The sequence below is a fragment of the Lissotriton helveticus genome, chromosome 3_1, assembly GCF_964261635.1.
Source record: "Lissotriton helveticus chromosome 3_1, aLisHel1.1, whole genome shotgun sequence".
Lineage (NCBI taxonomy): Eukaryota > Metazoa > Chordata > Amphibia > Caudata > Salamandridae > Lissotriton > Lissotriton helveticus.
The window spans coordinates 1,829,411,531-1,829,430,848 of NC_136061.1; the positions used below are offsets into that span (position 1 = coordinate 1,829,411,531).

Sequence of the window (19,318 nt, forward strand, 5' to 3'; positions counted from 1 at the left end):
TACGCCTGACTGCTCTGTCTAAGCAACCAGAGGATGAGCACAGTTTACCTTTTAGTGTTTACCTAGCTTACCCTGACTAGGATTGTGGTCCCAACCTGGACAGGGTGCAAACCTCTGCCAACTAGAGAACCAATTTTTAACAACAATCAATAAAGTAATTGGGCCATATCTTTTGGTTTCGCCGTAAATTTGCATGCCATTTAAGTATTTTTTTTGCAATACAAAATAAGGCATTGAATATTTGTTACAATTAATCAAGTGTGATGTTCATCTTACATACTCTCTATAAAATAAAATTTGGGAGCCCTGAGACAATGTTGTTGCAACACATTTTTGAGACTGCAAACAAGCTTATTTAGTAAAACTGAATTATGTCAGGGGGTCTTGAAATCTGTAATTTGGTGAGAATTTGGTGATATGCACCAGTTTAAAAAACACATCTACCCATTGCTTAAAGTGATAGGTATATCAATGGTAAGTGGTTCCTATTTATTGAATCTGATTCAAGTGCAGTAAAATCGTTTGCTTAGTGTCAATGTTTTTTTAGAGGGCCATTTTCCCTTTGTAAAGTAGGAGTCACACAGGGCTTGCAGAATAATTTATTGTATTTTTAGGTATGCACGTTGGGCATGTGCTGAAGAAATCTTACAGATTTTCAATAACTATCACATTGTTTAATGTGAAATCCTGTGTAGTGTAAGCTGTTAAGTAAGGAAGATTTGTACTAAAGTCAAGCTCGTAGCTTGCTTGTGCAATGCACTTTTAAAACCACTTGCAATGCTGACTTGATGCTTGCACTGGGCTAATGTAGACTTAAGAAAATATTGCATACATTTGTAAGTGATCGTTTTTGAATATTACAAATATAATGCCATTATTCATAAATCTGATAATAAAGAGCCCAAGAACAGACATTCAATACCAATATGATTCATGTCTAACATGGAAGAAGAAACAAACGATGTGGCTGTAGTAGAAATCAAGCGGTGTTTGTGTGAGTGTGAGCTTCTGCAAACCAGTGATGTTAACTGATGTTCAAGAGAAGTTACCACTGTGTAAGAATATGCCCTGCCACCAACCTCGCCATACCTGGAAGAGATTGATTTTAGACTGAATAGTTTTTCTTGACTACTCACCGCTCGTCATAGTTACCAAAATAAATCTGTACATTTTACACAAAAAGTATGGCTTTTTAGAAATCCCAAGTGCATCAACTTCATCCCCACTCTGGACCAAATCTGATGGCACTAGCAGGTGTCCCTACCCATAAGAGATGTTCCCTTTCACTGAACTTGTATGTATCTTAGAAAGCAGAGGTATGTGGAAAATCATTGCCACTTTTAAGCATCTGCTTAATGTGACGATGGCCGGAGCGGGAACCTACTTGGATGATGTTATTTTAACTAGCCCGCTAGCATATGGAACACCGTCACTAGGGCTGGGTTTACAGACAAGGTGCTAAGAGCCTGATCACTACAGGAAGGGGTGTGTGGTGGGCTGGAATGAATTCAGACCGAAGGTTCTTGCTATTTCACAATGATTATCTCCCAAGGCTTATACACTAGTGTAGACTTGTATGGAGATGGCTGGCAATTACTACATGACTACAGTTTTACAGTAGCTTGGCACCTCATTTAACTATCTAGCCTAAGAGAAAAAGTTATAGAGGGCGCGCTGTATTGAAATGAGTTCTATAGCCTATCGAAGTTTGAAGTATTCCCTCTCTGCTGACAGACATATAAGATTTGATATCCACACATTATACAGAAAGATGGCTTGTATAGAAGAATGGGGGGAGCACTCAGGCATGTCATGCATGATGATAGAGATTCTGGCGATGGTGTTGGCCATGTGGAAACTGCATTCGTACTAGTCCAATCTTAATCCTCAGAAGCAGCCTGAGTCAGCAGGACCCCTTTGGTGGCTGCTGACTAGCCATTCACATAAAATATTGGTGGAACATCACCAGACCCAGAATCATTCCAATTGAGTTGTGTTTCAGGGTCCGGCCAAGAAGAGGTTTCAACATTAATATCCCGGTCAAAGGAGACTTCGATAGGGAGATACAACTACTCCTCAGACACTATATACAGACAGTGTGCATCCACAGCAAGCATTCCATGTGAGAGTATGCGCCTCAGCTGCCTTTGTGAAGCAACATTATTCCTGCTGTATTTAAAACGAGTCCTTTATGCCTGTGCAGGAACCTACTTCAGCCTGTTACTCAGAAATGATGGATACAGCAATATATTGGCCCACTTCTAAAGAAGCGCAGCGTTAGTCCTGATGGTTTAATGCTGCGCTACACCACTTCTGCAATGCAGGTCTGCACAGTATTACTAAAAATACGGAACCGCTCTGTATTTCTCCCTGTGCTGACGCTAAATTTAGCAACCTAGCGCCAAGGCAGGTACCCTTGCGTTGAGGGGAAGGATTGTTTATGTGCAGGAAGGTGTCCCTTCATGCACATAAACAAACTAAAATCGCGTTTTGTAACTTCTATGTGTGCTACTTTGAACAGCACACATAGAAGTTGAAACTCATAATTTTTTTAAAATATTTGTTTATGTGCAGGAAGGTGCACCTTCCTGCACATAAACAATTAACAGCGTTTTGCTGTTTCTATGTGTGCTGCACAATGCAGCACACAAGAAACAGCAAAAACGAGAAAAAATAAAGCATTTCTCCTCATTTCACCAGGGTAAGACCAAGTTTCCCCTGGTCTTAATTTTGGCACTGCTCCATATTTACAACATCCTTGTCAAAATCAATGGGTGTTGCGGTGGATCGCACTCCACAACACTCATTGCCCGCCCCTTTCACGCTAAGTATAGCATGAAAGGGGGCCTTATTTACAAGGCAGCGTTGAGCCACGTTATGTAGCTTAACGCGGCCTTGTAAATAAAGCGAAGCCCATATCGCCACAGGATCATCGAAAAAAGTGACGTTCCTGTGGCAATAGGGGTTTGTAAATATGCCCACCAGAGTTTGAGGCAAACATAACTGTCCCTTCCTTATTCTTGCTGCAGTAGAGAACAGGAATGCGAGTATGTGAATATAGCTAGGGCGGCTTAATGTATTCATCTTTAGGGTTTGGTTTATAGAACCTTTACTATAAATATTCATGCTGAAACTGAATTAATATGAATTTGTCAAAGCCATTAAACTTTCTTTTAAAAATGACATTCTTAAAAAATAAACCAGTGATTCGCCACGGAGAATAAATAAAATATAATACCCGTTTGACTTGGATAGCAATACAGACAAAATGTACAAATCCTTCCAAACAAGGTCTGTACATGTATATGTAGTGGTCTGGATTTTATTTTGTCTAACATTAAGTTAATTGTTTTTTCTAGGTTTATTAAGTATGCTCTGGGGCAAATTAGAAGTAAATGAAACGGATAAAAATTCCATGTTTGCATGCGTCCAACTAAGCGGATTCCCTAGGGGTGACGGAATGGAACACCTAGAGTGCCCTGAGGCCAGCTTTATATTGCCTTTTAAGAATAATGATCAAACATAAGTATGAAATTCCAAATCTGCATATAGATTTAACAATGTTTAACATAAATCCACTCAATTCACTTCACTGGGTCATCCCAAGACAAGGCTAAAAAATAATCTATGTGGTAGTCTTGTCCTCAGTGTATTATCTTTCCAAGGTACAAGCTAATCGGGGGGGGATCTAGTCATTCCTCCATAAAGTGCGCTATGGCTATGACTGATATAGAAATAATAAGATAGTCAAAATTTTATTTTCAGTACAATTTCAGAATGAAATGACCAAATAAATATTTATATAGCTGGTTCAAGAGTGAACCTAGTTTTCAATATTTTAAATATTGAATGGACAACAAGTGAGGCTGAACTTGGAGACAACTTAGGGTTTGGGTTAGTAATGCAGTATCATTGACCTACTTCAAGGGGCTAGCTGCCTCACTCCCAGGTGCAGAATCAGATTGCATGCCATTGATATAACACGAGGGGACTGCTGATGAATAGACTAATCAAGAGTGGTGCCATCAGTCACAGTCCATCTTCCAAGCATAGCTTCACTGAGGTTGAGGCATTGATTTGTCATACAGTCAGCCATGAGACCCAGTGCGATAAAATAAAAAGTAAGCAAATACTTTGGCATACTCAGATGAAAAAGATTCTTCAAGGATCATGCTCGAGTGGTTATATCAAAGGCGTAAGTGAAATAGATAAAGGTGGCATAACAGAAACCTTTATAAGTACTGATTAACAGGAAGGATAGAAAATAAAATTGATTGTAACATTTATGTGATTGTCTAAAACCTACTTTTATGGGATGAAGGAAAGAAATGGCATCAACTCAACACCATATACGGGTGTGCGTACGTTTTGCAAAAAAATGTCAAATAGAATTCAGCAATAAAATAAAATAGTAGGAGCTGGGGAGTGACAGGTTATTTTCTTTGTAAATCAGCAACATATTAGTGATCCCCATTTTCAGGGAAAAGCACCCTGAGCCATAAAGGCATAAAGTGCAGTTAAAGTTGACCAGCATTAGTGTGCAAATTTCAATATTGCATCGGTGAAATATTGCAATATGTGCATGGACCTCACACCTCCTTCGTGGTTGCATGTCAGGATAGCGAAAGGTAACCGTTTTGGTGGGAAGATAGTGATTGTCCATTTTATAGGACATAGTTTGTAACCAGGTAGTGATTGTGAATATTATGTATTTGCAGCAAAAGAACAAGTCAATCATCACAATAACTTAATTGATATTATGCAAGTTTTCTTTCTTGTTGGAAAATGGCTCTCTCTGAAGGGTCACCCCAAACGTTTTTCCTTCCTCCTCCTCTTTTTACTGAACTCTTTTTGTTGGCCTTAGGACTCTGAGAATTTTACCACTGCTAACCAGTGCTAAAGTGCATATGCTTCTCCCCTAAACATGATGACATTGGTGTATAACTAATTGGCATATTTGATACTGGTAAGTCCCTTGTAAAGTGGTATACCATATACCCAGGGCATGTGCTTCAAATTCGACAAGTGGGCCTGCAGCACTCATTGTGCCACACACAGACATAGCATTTCAACCCTGTCTCAGGCCTGCCACTGAGGAGACTGTGTGTACAGTTTACTGCCTCTTCTACTTGGCATTTCAAACCAATTGCCAAGCCTTAAAATCCCCTTTTACAACATATACGTCACCTCTAAGGTAGGCCCTAAGTAACTTTAAGGGCAGGGTTATATGTACGTAGAAGGTAGGGCATGTACCTTTCTGTTTTGCATGTCCTGGTAGTGACAAACAGCCTATTTAGTTTTTCCCTACTGGTAGGCCTACTCCTCTCACAGGCTAGCATTGGGAATTCCTTAACACACTTTTAAAGAGAAGAGTAGCTTTTTCATGTTTCATATGTTTGGAATGGAAATGATAAATCCTGCTTACTGGTGATATTGGATTTAACAATACAGTTTTAGAAATGCCAATTTTAGAGAGTGGACATTTCTTTGTGCTTACTGCTCTTTGTGCCTGACCGTCTCTTTCCAATACACGTCTTGGGTGGATGACAGCTACATTTTGTGCATTCCTTATAGACAGCCATAAACACAGGAAGGTGAGGCTCATCTGCATTTTGAGGACTCATCTGCATTCATCTGCATTCTGGGCATCAAGTAATTTGAGGGGTTGACACTTACACTTCAATAGGTAGTGTAATATCCACACATAAAACACTAATTTAGCCTGGCAGGCAGGACTGGGTTGAAAGGGATCCTTGTGCACTTCAATGAGATGAAGTCACCCCCCAGGCACTTTGGGGTATACGTATTGGGTCTCTGACCCCCTAAAAACAGACACTTTTTGATCTTTAACTGAACCTCTGTCAGAAGGTTTGCTGTGCTGCCTAAAGGGCTCAACTGGATTGCTTTGCTGGAAGCACTGCTTGTTGCCCTGCTGCCTGTTGCTCCCTGACTCTGCTGAAGGAGAGCTGGACTCTGCCTTCCCTCCAAGTGATCTACAAGGGCTTGCTGACTTGCCTCATGTTTTCTGCAGTCTCAGGGACACAAAAAACTTCCTACAATCAATCAGGGGTTTATAAAGTGCAACTACTCACCTGCGAGGGTCTCAAGGCGCTAAGGGGGGTCAACCGAAGAGCCAGGTCAGGATAGCGAAAGGTATCCAAACTGAGGCATTGTGGGGGTTTGCCGTAGGTGAAGGGGGAGGGGCAGTTCGTTCCAGGCCTTGGCTGCGAGGTAGGAGAAAGACTTCCCTCCCGTTCTGGTCTTGCAGATGTGTGTGATGGTGGCAAGAGAGAGGTCAGCTGATCAGAGGTGTCCCTTGGGTGCGTGGAAGGAGAGGCGGTTATTTAGGTATCCTTGTCCGATGTTGTAGAGGGCCTTGTAATCATGGGTGAGGAGCTTGAAGGCTATTCTTCTTTTGATGGGGAGCAAGTGGAGATCGCGGAGGTGTTGGGTGATGTGGTGGTGGCAGGTTAAGTCTAGGACTAATCTGACTGCGGCATTGTGGATGGTCTGGAGCTTGTGAAGTAGTTTCTTGTTGATTCCGGCATAGAGTGCATTGCCGTAGTCCTGTTTGCTGCTGATGAGGTCACACGATACCATTTTTCTGGATTTTGGTGGGATCCATCTGAATGTTTTTTGGAGTATACGGAGGGTCCTGCTGGTGCTGCTGGACTGTGCCTTCTGTGAGTCCTACCCTTCCCTGAGGTGCCCCCTCCAAGTTCTGGCTCTCAGAAGTGAAATGCTGCAGCTGTTTTGCTACAAAACCGATGCATCGTCATCACTTCACCGGTCGGAAACGACGCATCAACCTTCGACGCCCATGCAGAGGCTGTTCGACAACAGCGGTTTTACAGCATGCTCAGCCTGATGGTGTCGCTCAGCGCGGCTCGACGATGACACTTTGCCTTTACTTCAGCGAAGCTCGACTACGATGCAGGGATCCGACTATGTGGAACATATCACGCGTCGTGCCCTCAGTGGTGATGCTTTGTTCCATTCAAGGTACTTTCTCAGCGGGCCCTGCTTGGATCCTGTACCCAGCCTGCCCTCCTTCGCGGTCGTCCTGAATTTTGGATTTGCACTGGTTCCACATGACCTCAAGTAACCTTTTGACCGTTAGTGACTTCTAACCACTGTTTTTGCATTTAATCTTTTGAAATACATATCTTGACTGCTCCTGATTGGATTTGTGTCGTTTTGGTCTCATTTTGTTCAGAAAATGCTATCTATTCATCTAGAATGGAATCTTTTTGTGGTGTATTCACTGTGTTACTGTGTATGTGTGTTGCACAAAATACTTTACATATTGCCTCTTTAGATAAGACTGACTACTCTGTGCTAAGCTACTCGAGGGTAAGCACAGATTATCTGACTAGAGTGGTGGTCCCTGCATGGCCTGGGTGCATACCTCAGCCAATCAGAAATAACATTTCTAACAGTGGTGTTCAGGTACTTCATTGCTTGTCCCCATCTACCAGGAGCATCACCAAGTCTTGGGAGGCCATTTTTCCATTACAGGCTGACTAACCTATGTTCTGGTTAGTGTGGAACAGAGTGCACTCTCCTTAAAAAAGTCTGGTTGTCCCTCGGACTGTAACAGTCTGGGGAAAAATCTGAGAGACTGAGTGTCCTGCCAACCTGCCAGCTCACATTATCTGGGTAAATGAGGGCTCTCTTCCAACTATCTCTCTCACTTCATACACAGGGGACACAAGATTACTCTGGGTCTCTGGCCACAACAATGCTCCTTATTTCTTCTGAGGAGTGGGTGGGACTACTTTAGTGCATTAGCCCATCATACACTGGGAGCTCCTCCAATTTAGAGAGGAGTCTAAGTCCAAGCTGTTGACATTGAGCTGGTAACAGATAAGGCACCTCTGCTTTGTCACAGCAATAGGGTACAATATGTCCAGCTTTCTGAGCCATGTGTAGCTTTCTCAAAGTTACAGGTGTTTTGGAGAGGGTGGAGGTTAAGAAGGGCTGAGTCACCTAATCCCTAAATGGTATTACCTGTTACACTGCTAACTCTTTGGTCCCATATTACACTAGGGATCGCTGAGATCCAGTACAAGATCTAGGCCACCAACACAGACACTGCCAGTGGTGGCTGGTGATGCATTAAAGTGGTGGGGAGTATAATTATTACTTATATTCCTAGCTAGCGAGCACAATCTTTTATAGAGTGAGGAAAGACTAAAGATGTTTCGCTCAGAGAAACACTCAGGCACATGCATCAACAATTTTCGCGTGCGCAAATGGTGCGATTCACAAAAATCGGTGCCGGCAAAAAGCGCTTATTTTATGCATCAACCTATCAGCCTCTCGCAATTTAAGAAATCGCAAATTATTGAGATTTCTTAAATTGCGATTGCATTTCAGGAATTGTGAATTGCGATTCATTAAATGCAATGCAAGTTGGATTCTCAAAATGCGATTTTTCTAATAGGGGGCGCAAATTACCATCAATTTGTACTTGATGGTAATTTGCAAAAACTTTGAAAAAAGCACTAAAGTGCATTTTTCAAAGTTGTAGGTTACACACACAAAGCAAAATGCATGTGTGGGCGCAACATGGATGCACAGATCAATTTTAGGGGTGCAACAGGGTGTCCTTTTGACACCCTTGGACCCTTGAAATTTGCGAGTACCTATTGGTACTTGCAAATTGCACATGCAAACTCCCATTCATTCCTATGTTACACCCCACCACTTTAACACTTCAAAATTCGCCACTGGGCTGGGCCTCAGAACAGGTCCAAAGCGAGCCAGTTCAGCGGTAGGCCACAATCTATACAGCAATTTTGTGTCTGGTTAAAAAGGTTGCTGCTGCAAAGGTGTATTTTACCCCAGGTCCTCACAGCCTTACTTTGTCAATGCATACTACACAGGTGGGAGGCAAAGGGCATCTACCTCTTTATGTGGGGGCTGGCACCAAGTAGATCAGCCTACTGCCTACCTATCACAAATTCCACTTGAGAGAACACATCATTCCCTTCAAGAAGATCAAGTGTTATATAAGGGGGACCATGCAGCCAGATTTGATAGGTTTAAGTAATTTAATTTGTTTTCCAAGATTACCTTAACCTGGGGAGCTCCCTAATAACTGTAAGAGTAAGAAAATAGGATAGGTGCTAGCCAACAATTATTACCCCAAGTGATATGGTTGACACCAGTTTTTCAATTCAGGAAGGAGCCGGGCATTTCAGAAGGTGGAACACAATGTGCATTGCTTGGCGGTGTGTGGCATTGAGAGACACTGTGAGCGGAGGAGGTGAGGAGTGATAGCAAGCAATCTCCAAAACATGTTCAGTCAGCAGAAGAAGCAGCATTTTGAGGAGACAGGCACAACTTCTCGCGCTGAGAGGGCATAACTGGTTCTGTATCACCATCTAGCCTGCATATGCAATGCATGTTGAAGCTGAGATCACCCACTTACATACAGCTGGTGCCCAAATTAACCATAAGTACATTCAGTTCTGAGATGTAAGTCAATAAGCTTAGAAGCACCGGGGTTGAGGAACTCTCTATTGGGCCAGTCCACGATTTGCGTATTCTCCAAATTGTTTGGACAGGATGTTTTTGTCACTATTGGACTCTTCACTGGGACGTCACTTTTTATGATGTTCCTAAGGCGATAAACCCTTTGCCTTATTTACAAACCGGGGTTAAGCCACTTAACGTGATTTAACGCCGCATTGTAAATAAGGTCCCCTTTCACGCTACACTTAGCATGAAAGGGGTAGGCAAAGGGTGTTGCAAAGGGTGTTGCAGTGGGTGTTCCGCCGCAACACCCATTGATCATGATGCTGCCCCCTATTTACAAGGGTGGCGTAAATAGGAGGTAGTGCAAAAATTAAGACCAGGGAAAACTTGGTCTTAACCTGAAGAAAAGAGGAGACATGCTTAATTTGTCCATGTTGTTGCTGTTTCTATGTGTGCTGCATTGGGCAGCACACATAGAAACAGCAATTCGCCATGAATGATTGTTCATGTGCATTAAGGTGTCCTTTCCTGCACGTAAACAATCATTTAAAAAATGACGATTTGCAACAAATGTGTGTGCTGCACAATGCAGCACACATAGAAGTTACAATTTGCCATTCTGGATTGTTTATGTGCAGGAAGGGACACTTTCCTGCATATAAACAATCATCCTCCCCCCCCCCAACGCAAGCACTCTTGCACTTTGGTGCAGGGTGCCTGTGTTAGCAGTTAAATTTAGTGCCAGCACTATGGGAAACGCAGGGGTTCGCTGCATTCTTGTGAATCTGGTTCATTCCTGCATTTTCAGAATGGCAAAGTGTGGCGAAAGCAATGTTTGCTTAACGCCGCGCTTCACCATTTCCTTGTGAATATGCCCCTCCATTTCCTCCATTGGCCTTCTTTGAGGTCGTTACTATTATGCCAAGGAACAGCCTCAAAACTGTGCAGCTTGCTACACTGTTCAGCCTGCTCCTTGCACCACTTCACCATTATTTAGAGTTGGCAGCATTGAGCATATTGTTCTGAACTGTTTCCAATCAGTGACCGATCCTTTCAACAAGGAAGTAGCATGGCGAGTCTTGTCTGCTGCCCAATAAAAGACCAACGCAAACTGCATCCTCTATTCATCCCTGTATGTGCCAACATTAACTCTGCCACCTGTTTTTAGCAACTGGTTGTAAGTACTATTTGCTGGAATGGTAAACATTGGCACAGACTACTTATAGCTTATTGCTCAAGCTCATGTGCATTTACAGATATTCGTTTGATAAATAGTGTATGTTACTTTCTTATCACAATTGTGTGTGGATACTTATTCCCACTGTGTCATGAATGCATCTTAATTCTATGCAGCTGTTCCCATAAAAAGAAAATCCAGGACAATTGCAGGATTCATGTGAAGGTTGGTGCCAAAGAGATAACCCACACAAATTGGTGGATGTTCAATCAACCCACATTTTGCATCCCATCCCTCATTTAGATGTTGGTAGATGGCAGTCTGCCTTGCAGCAGAGCCACCATTAGCTCCATCCCCAAAACCTGCTCAGCTGTGCTGCCAGCCTTGACATAGTGACAGAAATGCCATCCCACATGAACATAACAGCACACCGACCACCAGCTCGTAGTGAACCTGCCTATTCAAGACAGACCATCAAGTGGAAAACATAGTACCATTTATTCTCTTACAGCTGGACTACTGTAATATGGCACATGTTAACCCCTCCAAGTAAGAATAAATAAGCTACAGATGTTAAAACAAAAGGCTTTGAGAGAGAAAGAGACAAAAAAACCATATCACAGCACCACAGTGCAGACAGTTCTAGCTTTAGTTGGGACAACTGGTTATGATGAAAGTCCTGTGCACAATATACAAATCCTAAAGAAGGCACAGGTCTCAAATACCTGCAGAGTCCAAATCCATATTATGTAACAGGAACCTCAGATCAATCAATACGAGGATTATCACCCAAACCAATTTCAGAGTGAGCTAAAACAGCGGTAAAATCATGAAAATGCAGGAGTTCTACCAGGAGAACACCCAGAATTCCCACTAATGCATATCATCATGAAGGACTTCAACTACCGAGCAACCAACCTCTTTATTCTTGTCTTTCTCGAAACCTAAGGGTTCCTGGTCCAATCTCACACTCATATTACCATACAAATACATAGTAACCAGGGGCCATATTACAAGAACCTGGTTAAAATTATCGCCGTTTTAGCGGCAGGAAACTGCCGCTAAAACTGAGACAATGGGCTTGCTAATATGCGTTATAGAATTCCAATAGTAGCCCAGGTGAGATGTGCAGGACATAATTTTTTTACGAGGTTCTTGCTAATATGCCCCCAGGTTCGAACATAGGCACCACTATGTCATGCAAGATATTAGCCGGAGGCACCCCGGTGTGTCCCTCCTGATCTTTGGGTTTGATATTCCAATGCTTGTTAGTAAATTCAAGTCAAAAGCTTAAATTATTTTAATAAATAATGTAGATATGGAATGAACTAAGACACCTTAAGGATGTTAGTTTATTTATTTATTTTATTTAAAATATTTATATAGTGCGGCTGTCACCTTGCAGGTATCCTGGCGCTGGAGAATACTCCTTAAGTGGGGAGACTGAGAGTGAGTAGCAAGTGATTAGGATTCAAGGAAAAAGCCAGGTTTTAATACGTTTTCGGAAGGGAAGGAGTTGCGGTATTTGGCGGATGTCAAGGGGCAGACTGTTCCACAGTTTTGCAGCTGCGACTCTGAAGGATCTACCCCCAGTCCTGACCTTGTTGAATCTAGGTACTGTGACAAGGCAGGCTGAGGCAGAGCGGAGAGTTCTGGTGGGGGTGTACCAGGAAAACATGGCTTGCAAAGGTCTGGGCCCACTCCGTGCAAAGCTTTAAAGACAAGGCAAAGGGCTTTGAAGGCCACTCGTTACTTAAGAGGGAGCCAGTGCAGCTCGGCCAAAGCCGCTGTGGCAGAGGACCTCCTGGTCCAGCCAAGAGCTAGCTTGGCGGCGGCCGACTGGACTCTTTGGAGTCGATCCAGCAGCACAACTAGAGACTCAAGTAACAGTGCGTTACAATAGTCAAGGCGACTAAGAATAGTGCACCTGACTATTAACGCACGAGCTTGTGCGGGGAGGAGTGGCATGATCTTGCGCAAAGAGCGCAGTAGGGCAGAACAGATGCCCACTGTTTTCGCAACCTGGGTTTCCTTACTCAGCTTGTTGTTCATCGTGGCCCCCAGGTTGCGAACCGTGGTGACTGGCTGTGGTTTTTCCGGTGTTTCCGGAGGCCAGAATTCGCTAGGGAATAGGCGTGGTATTCGGCTTCCAGCGCAAAACAGAACCTCAGTTTTGGAGGAGTTGAATTGCAGGGAATTTTTGTGCAGCCAGCCAGCCGTCTCTCTTAGGCAATCGTGAAATGATGTTAGAGGGATAGAGTCTTCTCCCTCCCAAGAGAGAATGAGCTGGGTATCGTCCGCATAGTTAATAGTTTTTAACCTATGGGACTTTATTAACGTGATCAGGGGCTTAAGGTACACGTTAAAAAGAATGGGGCGGAAGTTATCCTTCCCTTTCATAAGTTTCCACATGCTGTACTCCACTTCTTCTTGTAGCTTTGCATCAACTAGTTTAGCAACCAGATAACAGGACTAAACCTGTCACCTCTGCACTTCCACATCTGTGCGCCCCATTCCCTTTGCCCCGCCGTCCTATGTTATATACATATCACCCTTTCTCTGGAAGACAGCATACAAAATGATTCTGGGTTTGATTTAAGAATGCGAAAGGGAGGGTCATTCATTCACAGTTCACAACGTGCCTTTCTAGCAGATTCCTAGCTATCTGCAATTTCAAAACTTGGGTTGTCTCCAAAATCTTCTGGAAAAAGTATCCTGTGAACAATATGTTTTCATTTAGAGCATGGGAAGATAATTACGCTTTGACAATTACGTGCATGAGGAGAATAAAGAGGAATCAGAAGAAAGGCTTGTGAAACTGTAAAAAACAAAAAAACAGAGAGGATCTTCCCAGAAATTCAATGAATTCTTTTTTTTGTTTACAACATTTCAATTTAATGTAAAAGTGGCACAAGAGACAAGGATTTTGCCTAAATTGCTTGAGGCTCCATTGCACAATATACTGACTAGTATGTCGTCTGGACAGGGAAAGATATTCTTATGTAACAGAAATGGACCAAGTGGAGCTAACTCTATTCAAGTTGAGTAATTTACAAGTCTCCTTCAACTTTTCACAGGCACCAGTCACTTCCTCTCCATCCATTCATGTCTCACCCTTCCTCCACTTGCTCCTCTTACTAAAGTCCAAAACATACTAGTCTCTCCTTTAGCCTCCGTTCTCTTGACCTCATGAAACGTACCAATATCATCAATTTCGCGCTCCATCCCTTTGTTGATCTTACTTGCGCACAACCTTGAATCCCACAACTTCTGCCCATTTCTCCTTCACTCAGTTTGTCTGATGATTTTTCCTGAAACACCTGACATTGAATTGAAGGAATAAAAGCAAGACTTACACAGCAATATCAAACTTACCCTGTAATTTCCGGCGGTGGAAGCGTGGTGACCCAAGGAAGCTGTTCTTGATGGAGTTGAGTCGCGTCCTCCATGGCATGCCTCCGATGCTTGGACTGGAAGGTGGTGTTGGGTTCGGCGTGCCTGCCGGGCTTTCCTTGGGTGTGTGCACTGGTGTCCCTTTGGGAGTGGGAAGGGGACTTCCCCTTGGAGAATGGTGAGGGGTGACCTGTATTGTAGGAATAGATTTGGTATGCCCATCATTACTATAAGGTGATAACCGAATCGGAGACATGGGGCTAGTGTGCGCCCCTGGAACAGTAATTTTGGGGCTGAAGTTTGCTGTGTTGGCAGGCAGACGGTTATGTGCATTTTGCGTGGGCGTGCTCCGTGAAGGCGAGGCATTGGAGCGACTGGCAGGAAGCGGGTTGGATTTGGTTGACTGGATAGGCTTCTCGGCCAGCTTGTTCTTGGATGGCAGGGTCTGCGTCTTTGGATTAGGCGACATCCCCTGCATTGGCTGGAGATTGTTGCCTTGCCTCGTGTTTCTACAGGCATCAGCATCCAAGGTCACCTGAGGGCGGGGGGGAAAAGGGTGGTTGGGATTCTGAGGGGGGATGAAGAACTTTCTGATAGGCTAGGAGACAAAACGCAAAGAGGGACGAGGAGAAAGAGAGAGAACCCATGCATATCTCAAGTATGTGTGCAGTCAACCAGTGAAGACGCATGCACGTAGAGAAGCATTTGTGCAATACCACAATGATGCAAACACATCCACAGGATGGGAAGAGGAATGTGACCATAAAGGATGGAGTGGAAGACAATCAAAAGTTGGGTGATGTGGGGAATGATTGCAAAGGAACAAGAACAAAAAAAAAGAACAAAAAAACAAGAGACATGCAGTTAGCTGGGAAATGCAGCAAATTCTGACAACAGATTCAACAATAGCAGCAGCAGCAGCAGCCAAACCCACAATGATCACCAGAACGACCCAAAACGGACAGGCAAATCAAAAGATGTGCGGTGATAGGGGCATTACAAGCAGCAAAAGCGTGATCCACATCTGACATGAAGCCAATGAAGATACATGTGAAGATGCTTAGGTGGGAGGCGAGAGGTTCGTGTAATCTAGAGCGGAAGCATCTACCTTTCAGCCCTTCATTGTCTTGTAAGAGGAAGTGACATCACTGACACGGTGTGAACATCAACCGCCATTTTGAGACTGCCCTTTCTGGGTGGTAACATGACTTCCTCACATGAAAAACAGTCCAGTTTCTAATTGGCGATTTTTTATAAAAACAATTTAGATATGCTTTCCAAAGTCGAAATAAAGTATGAATAAGTAAAACCCAAAGTTCGAGTTTGACATTTTTTCAGACCTCTTCATGTCTTTCCAGTATTTGGTGCATGGAGATTTCTTTAGATTCCCTAACAAATTAATGAGTCACAGTACAGCATTTTATGAAGCCTTGATAGTCATTTTATACATTTTTCGTCTGCTTACGACGCACGTGTGCAACTCTCATTCCACGAAAATTAAACCACTCCTTGACTACCATAACTAGCCAGCCTGCTAGTTTGGAAGTAAAAAAAACCCTCAGGCATCAGATAGGCTTCTGCTGCTTGGTCACTGGTGTAAGCAGTCAGTTCTCACCTTCAGGCCACCTTGACCAGCAAGGTGCACAGGCCGTGAGGACTATACCAGCATTTACACACCAGAACCAGCAGAATGCAGCTGCCCAAAAGGATTTCACTGAATATGTGTCCTCTACGGCAAGCACCCTCACCAATGACATGACTGATGTGTCAAAATCTTAATGTATGGAACGAAAATGTAATCCTTCCTCCCTGATAATAAGACACAGACAATGAGAAATCAAAAACGTGCCTGTAAGCTTCAGGGTGGAAAGATTACACAAAATGTATATGCATCAACTGTAAACTGTAATGTAAATCCTCAGGCAACCAATCTCTTTACTTTACATATGCAGTATTGCATAATCAACAGAGATCAACAACACATAAATGTTAGAAAAAATATACAACATATTGTTAGAAGGATATAGTCACATGACATACATTAATACGTATAAAATACAGCTCTAAATATATATATATATATATATATTTATGTATGTCATGTGAATATATCCTTTAATATTGATAATTAATCAAATATTTCTGTATATTTTTTCTGTTTTCTAACATCTATGCGTTGTGGAGCTCTGATGATTATGGAATAACCCATTTGAAAAGTAAAGAGAATGGTTGCCTGAGGATTTACATTACAGTTGTCTTTTCCTTGCTTCAGGAACCTTTTGCTGCTCAGGGGGCCCCTTTATATGCACTATGTTTCAGCTGTGGCCTTTGCCTACCTAGTGACCAAGCAGGGCAATGGCCACACCTTTCCTGCTAGACCTTTCATTACAGCATTCAAGGTGATGAGCTTGGCAGCACATTTGCTGGGAATGCATCAGTGTCAGCACTCAGGAACTACCTTTGGAAGCCAATCTCCTATTTGCTACGCCCTTTCATCTGGTGGTGCTACGGTGATGTTCATCATCCTAAATTCCCAAGTGATTTAGATGAATTATTTGGGAAAATCTGGGACAAGAGGAGTATTCAAAACAATGATGTAACACATAAAATAACCTGAGCTGTTCTATTCAGCTACCGGAAGCACACTCCCAGCCTTATCCGGGGCGTTCTATAATCTGATTATTGTAACCATGAATACGTGCTTTTTACATTTTAGCACCTAACCTCAGGTCTAATAATATCTTGAGAAACCAGACCCATTGTGCACTAGCACACAGGCACCCTAGGGAAGGTGAGCTGCCAGATTACAGATCTCTACCTGAAGTTGAGCCCAAGAAGGGAAGTAGGTCCTCTGGGTGAAGCAGACTTGACCCATCATGCCTGTTTTGTTAACGTGTAGAAACTAGGGCTGGACTGGTCATTGCGGGCATCGGGTGTCCCCCTGCGAGGCTGGAAGGGTGAGGGCCGGTTTTGCAGCAGTGGGGGCTGATTTTGCAATATCAGCCCCCAGGAACAAAAGCAGCAGTGCTTCACACTTGCACGTCGTCACCCTTGACACCCAGAGCCGGACTGTGAACGAAAACCGGCCCTGGCAAAGTGCTCGGCCAGCTCCCCCTGTGTTGCGGGGTGACCGAGCTCTGTGCCAGGGCCGCTTCTCGGCCGATTTTGTTGCAGGGCCGATTTTGCAGCTATGCTGCAAAAACGGCCCTGTAACAAAATCGGCCCCCAGGGGCCCCAAACCGGCCCCCACCCTTGTGGCGCACCGGGGGATTGTGCCCGCAATGGCCAGTCCGGGCCTGTTGACACCCCCTTTCACCCCCCCCCCCCCACACCTGGAGCTCGTTGGCCAAAATTGCCAGGGCTGCTTTGGGTTCCCAGTCTGGCACTGAATGCAACTCGACATGAGTTTCACCAGGAGGAAGATGTGATTGAGCAACCCAGTGAACAGTACTGGTACTTTTCTGAGCCTCTCTGGACTTGTTTCGAATTGGGATAAAGACCATTACTTTGATGATGGTGTCATTGGCCTTGAGGAGGTCTGAAGAATTTCAAAACTCGAACTCTGTGTTACGACAATGGAGGCCAGATAGGCACGACTCGCCTAAACAGGCATTCTCTGTAGCAATGTGAAGGAAGCCACTTCAACCCTGCTCAAGGATCTCTGATGAGGATCAGAGAAATTTGAATGCGTGCATTTTGTCACATATCTTTCTCATACTTTGGTAGTCTCCATGGTCTTTCTCCGTTTTGTTATATATTATTTTGTTTGCGATATACTGGGTGCAAATATAGAGGGATTCGAGGTGGAAAAACTAAGGAAGATTTACTCTCTGCTCACACTATCTTAAAAACATGGGAGTATGAATCCTGCTGTCATCTGCAGGTGCCTTGTATATCCGAAGCCACCATCAATTGTCCATGTTGGTGTCTACCCTCACTGTAGTCCGTTCACTAGACTGAATATAGCTGAAATGTGTTACATAATGTTGTACCCTTAGCTAATATGTGGCTGAAATCAGAGTCCAATCGATATATAATGAACCAAGGCCCTTAGAAGCCACACTAATGGGATATTGGGTGATATACAAGTGCTACTTAACAATAACAACAATAATACGAAATCAGTGTAGGAAGAATACAATCTCTTAGCAAACATGCCTACCACTAACTAGCAATGTTTAAGCAGCTTTAAATGAGTAAAAACACCTTATCATGTGACACTCCATCAATGTGTTAGAAACCAAAATGCCAATATTTACCCACTCACGTTTAGGAAATGAGGCAACTATCTGCCAGCAGAAAATTCACTAAACAATCAGAGAGTCATCCGTTTAACACAACCAACCCATCAATAATCTGCCACATGAGGCAAATGAGTATTTCATCCACTGGATCTATAACATGAGAAAATCTATCAAGCAAAACACAAGTGAGCAAAGAGTAATCCATTATCAAACACTTCACCTGACAGAAAATGGCAAGAGCAAAACAACAAAACAACCAGCTTTACGGACCTGGTATTCACGCATTGTAAGGTGAAAAATAGACATGGCATCTCCATATTTGTCATTGCAAGTTAAAAGTGACGTGGTCAAGTTGGAACATGAAATGAATGTTAAATAATGTAGTTAATGGGCCTGATTTCATGCAGCCTAGGACACAGAAACCTTGGGCCAGATGTGCAAAGCTACTTAGCAGTTGTAAACCCTCCTATTCGCTAACTCATAGGATTTGAGATAGCTAAATGTCTGCAGTTTCAGTTGCAAATCATTGATGGGTTACTGACTCCACAAAGGATGTGGTAACCTATTCGCAGAGGGGAAGGGCTCCCAGGTGGTCCCCTTCCCACTGCAATACCTTTGCCATTGAGAATGTAAAAAACAAGTTTGTGTAGGAGAGGGCAGTTGTGCTGTGGACCATCACCAACGCTCAAACTTTATATATATATATATATATATATATATATATATATATATATATATATATATATGAGAAGCAGTTTTAACCCAAGTTGGTGTCGGCGCTCATTTCTTAGCGTGGTGCAGTTTTCTACGACTGGGTTCGTCGCTTCTATATTGCTTGGGGTCCCCAGAGGGAAAATGAAAACGCACTCTCTCGTCTCAGTATAGTGACAGCGGTTTAATCAACAACCATCTAAAGTTTTTTAAAGAAGGAAAAAATGCGCACTCAGAGGGGAGTATCAATCACCAGTTGTTTAATCCATGCTATCGTAACGCGTTACCTGGCAAATACCCAATGGCACGT

General features: G+C 43.2%; 1 protein-coding gene across 3 annotated transcripts in view; it reads right to left on the reverse strand.

Annotated features, from left to right (window-relative positions):
- The window catches only part of BRSK2 (BR serine/threonine kinase 2), a 762,518-nt gene that overhangs the window by 74,025 nt on the left and 669,175 nt on the right, over positions 1-19,318 (reverse strand). For all 3 annotated transcript variants that reach the window (XM_078682762.1, XM_078682764.1, XM_078682763.1), the window contains one exon: positions 14,036-14,243. In XM_078682762.1, coding sequence (XP_078538888.1) covers positions 14,036-14,243 — 208 coding nt within the window. The remainder of the gene's footprint in view (positions 1-14,035; positions 14,244-19,318) is intronic.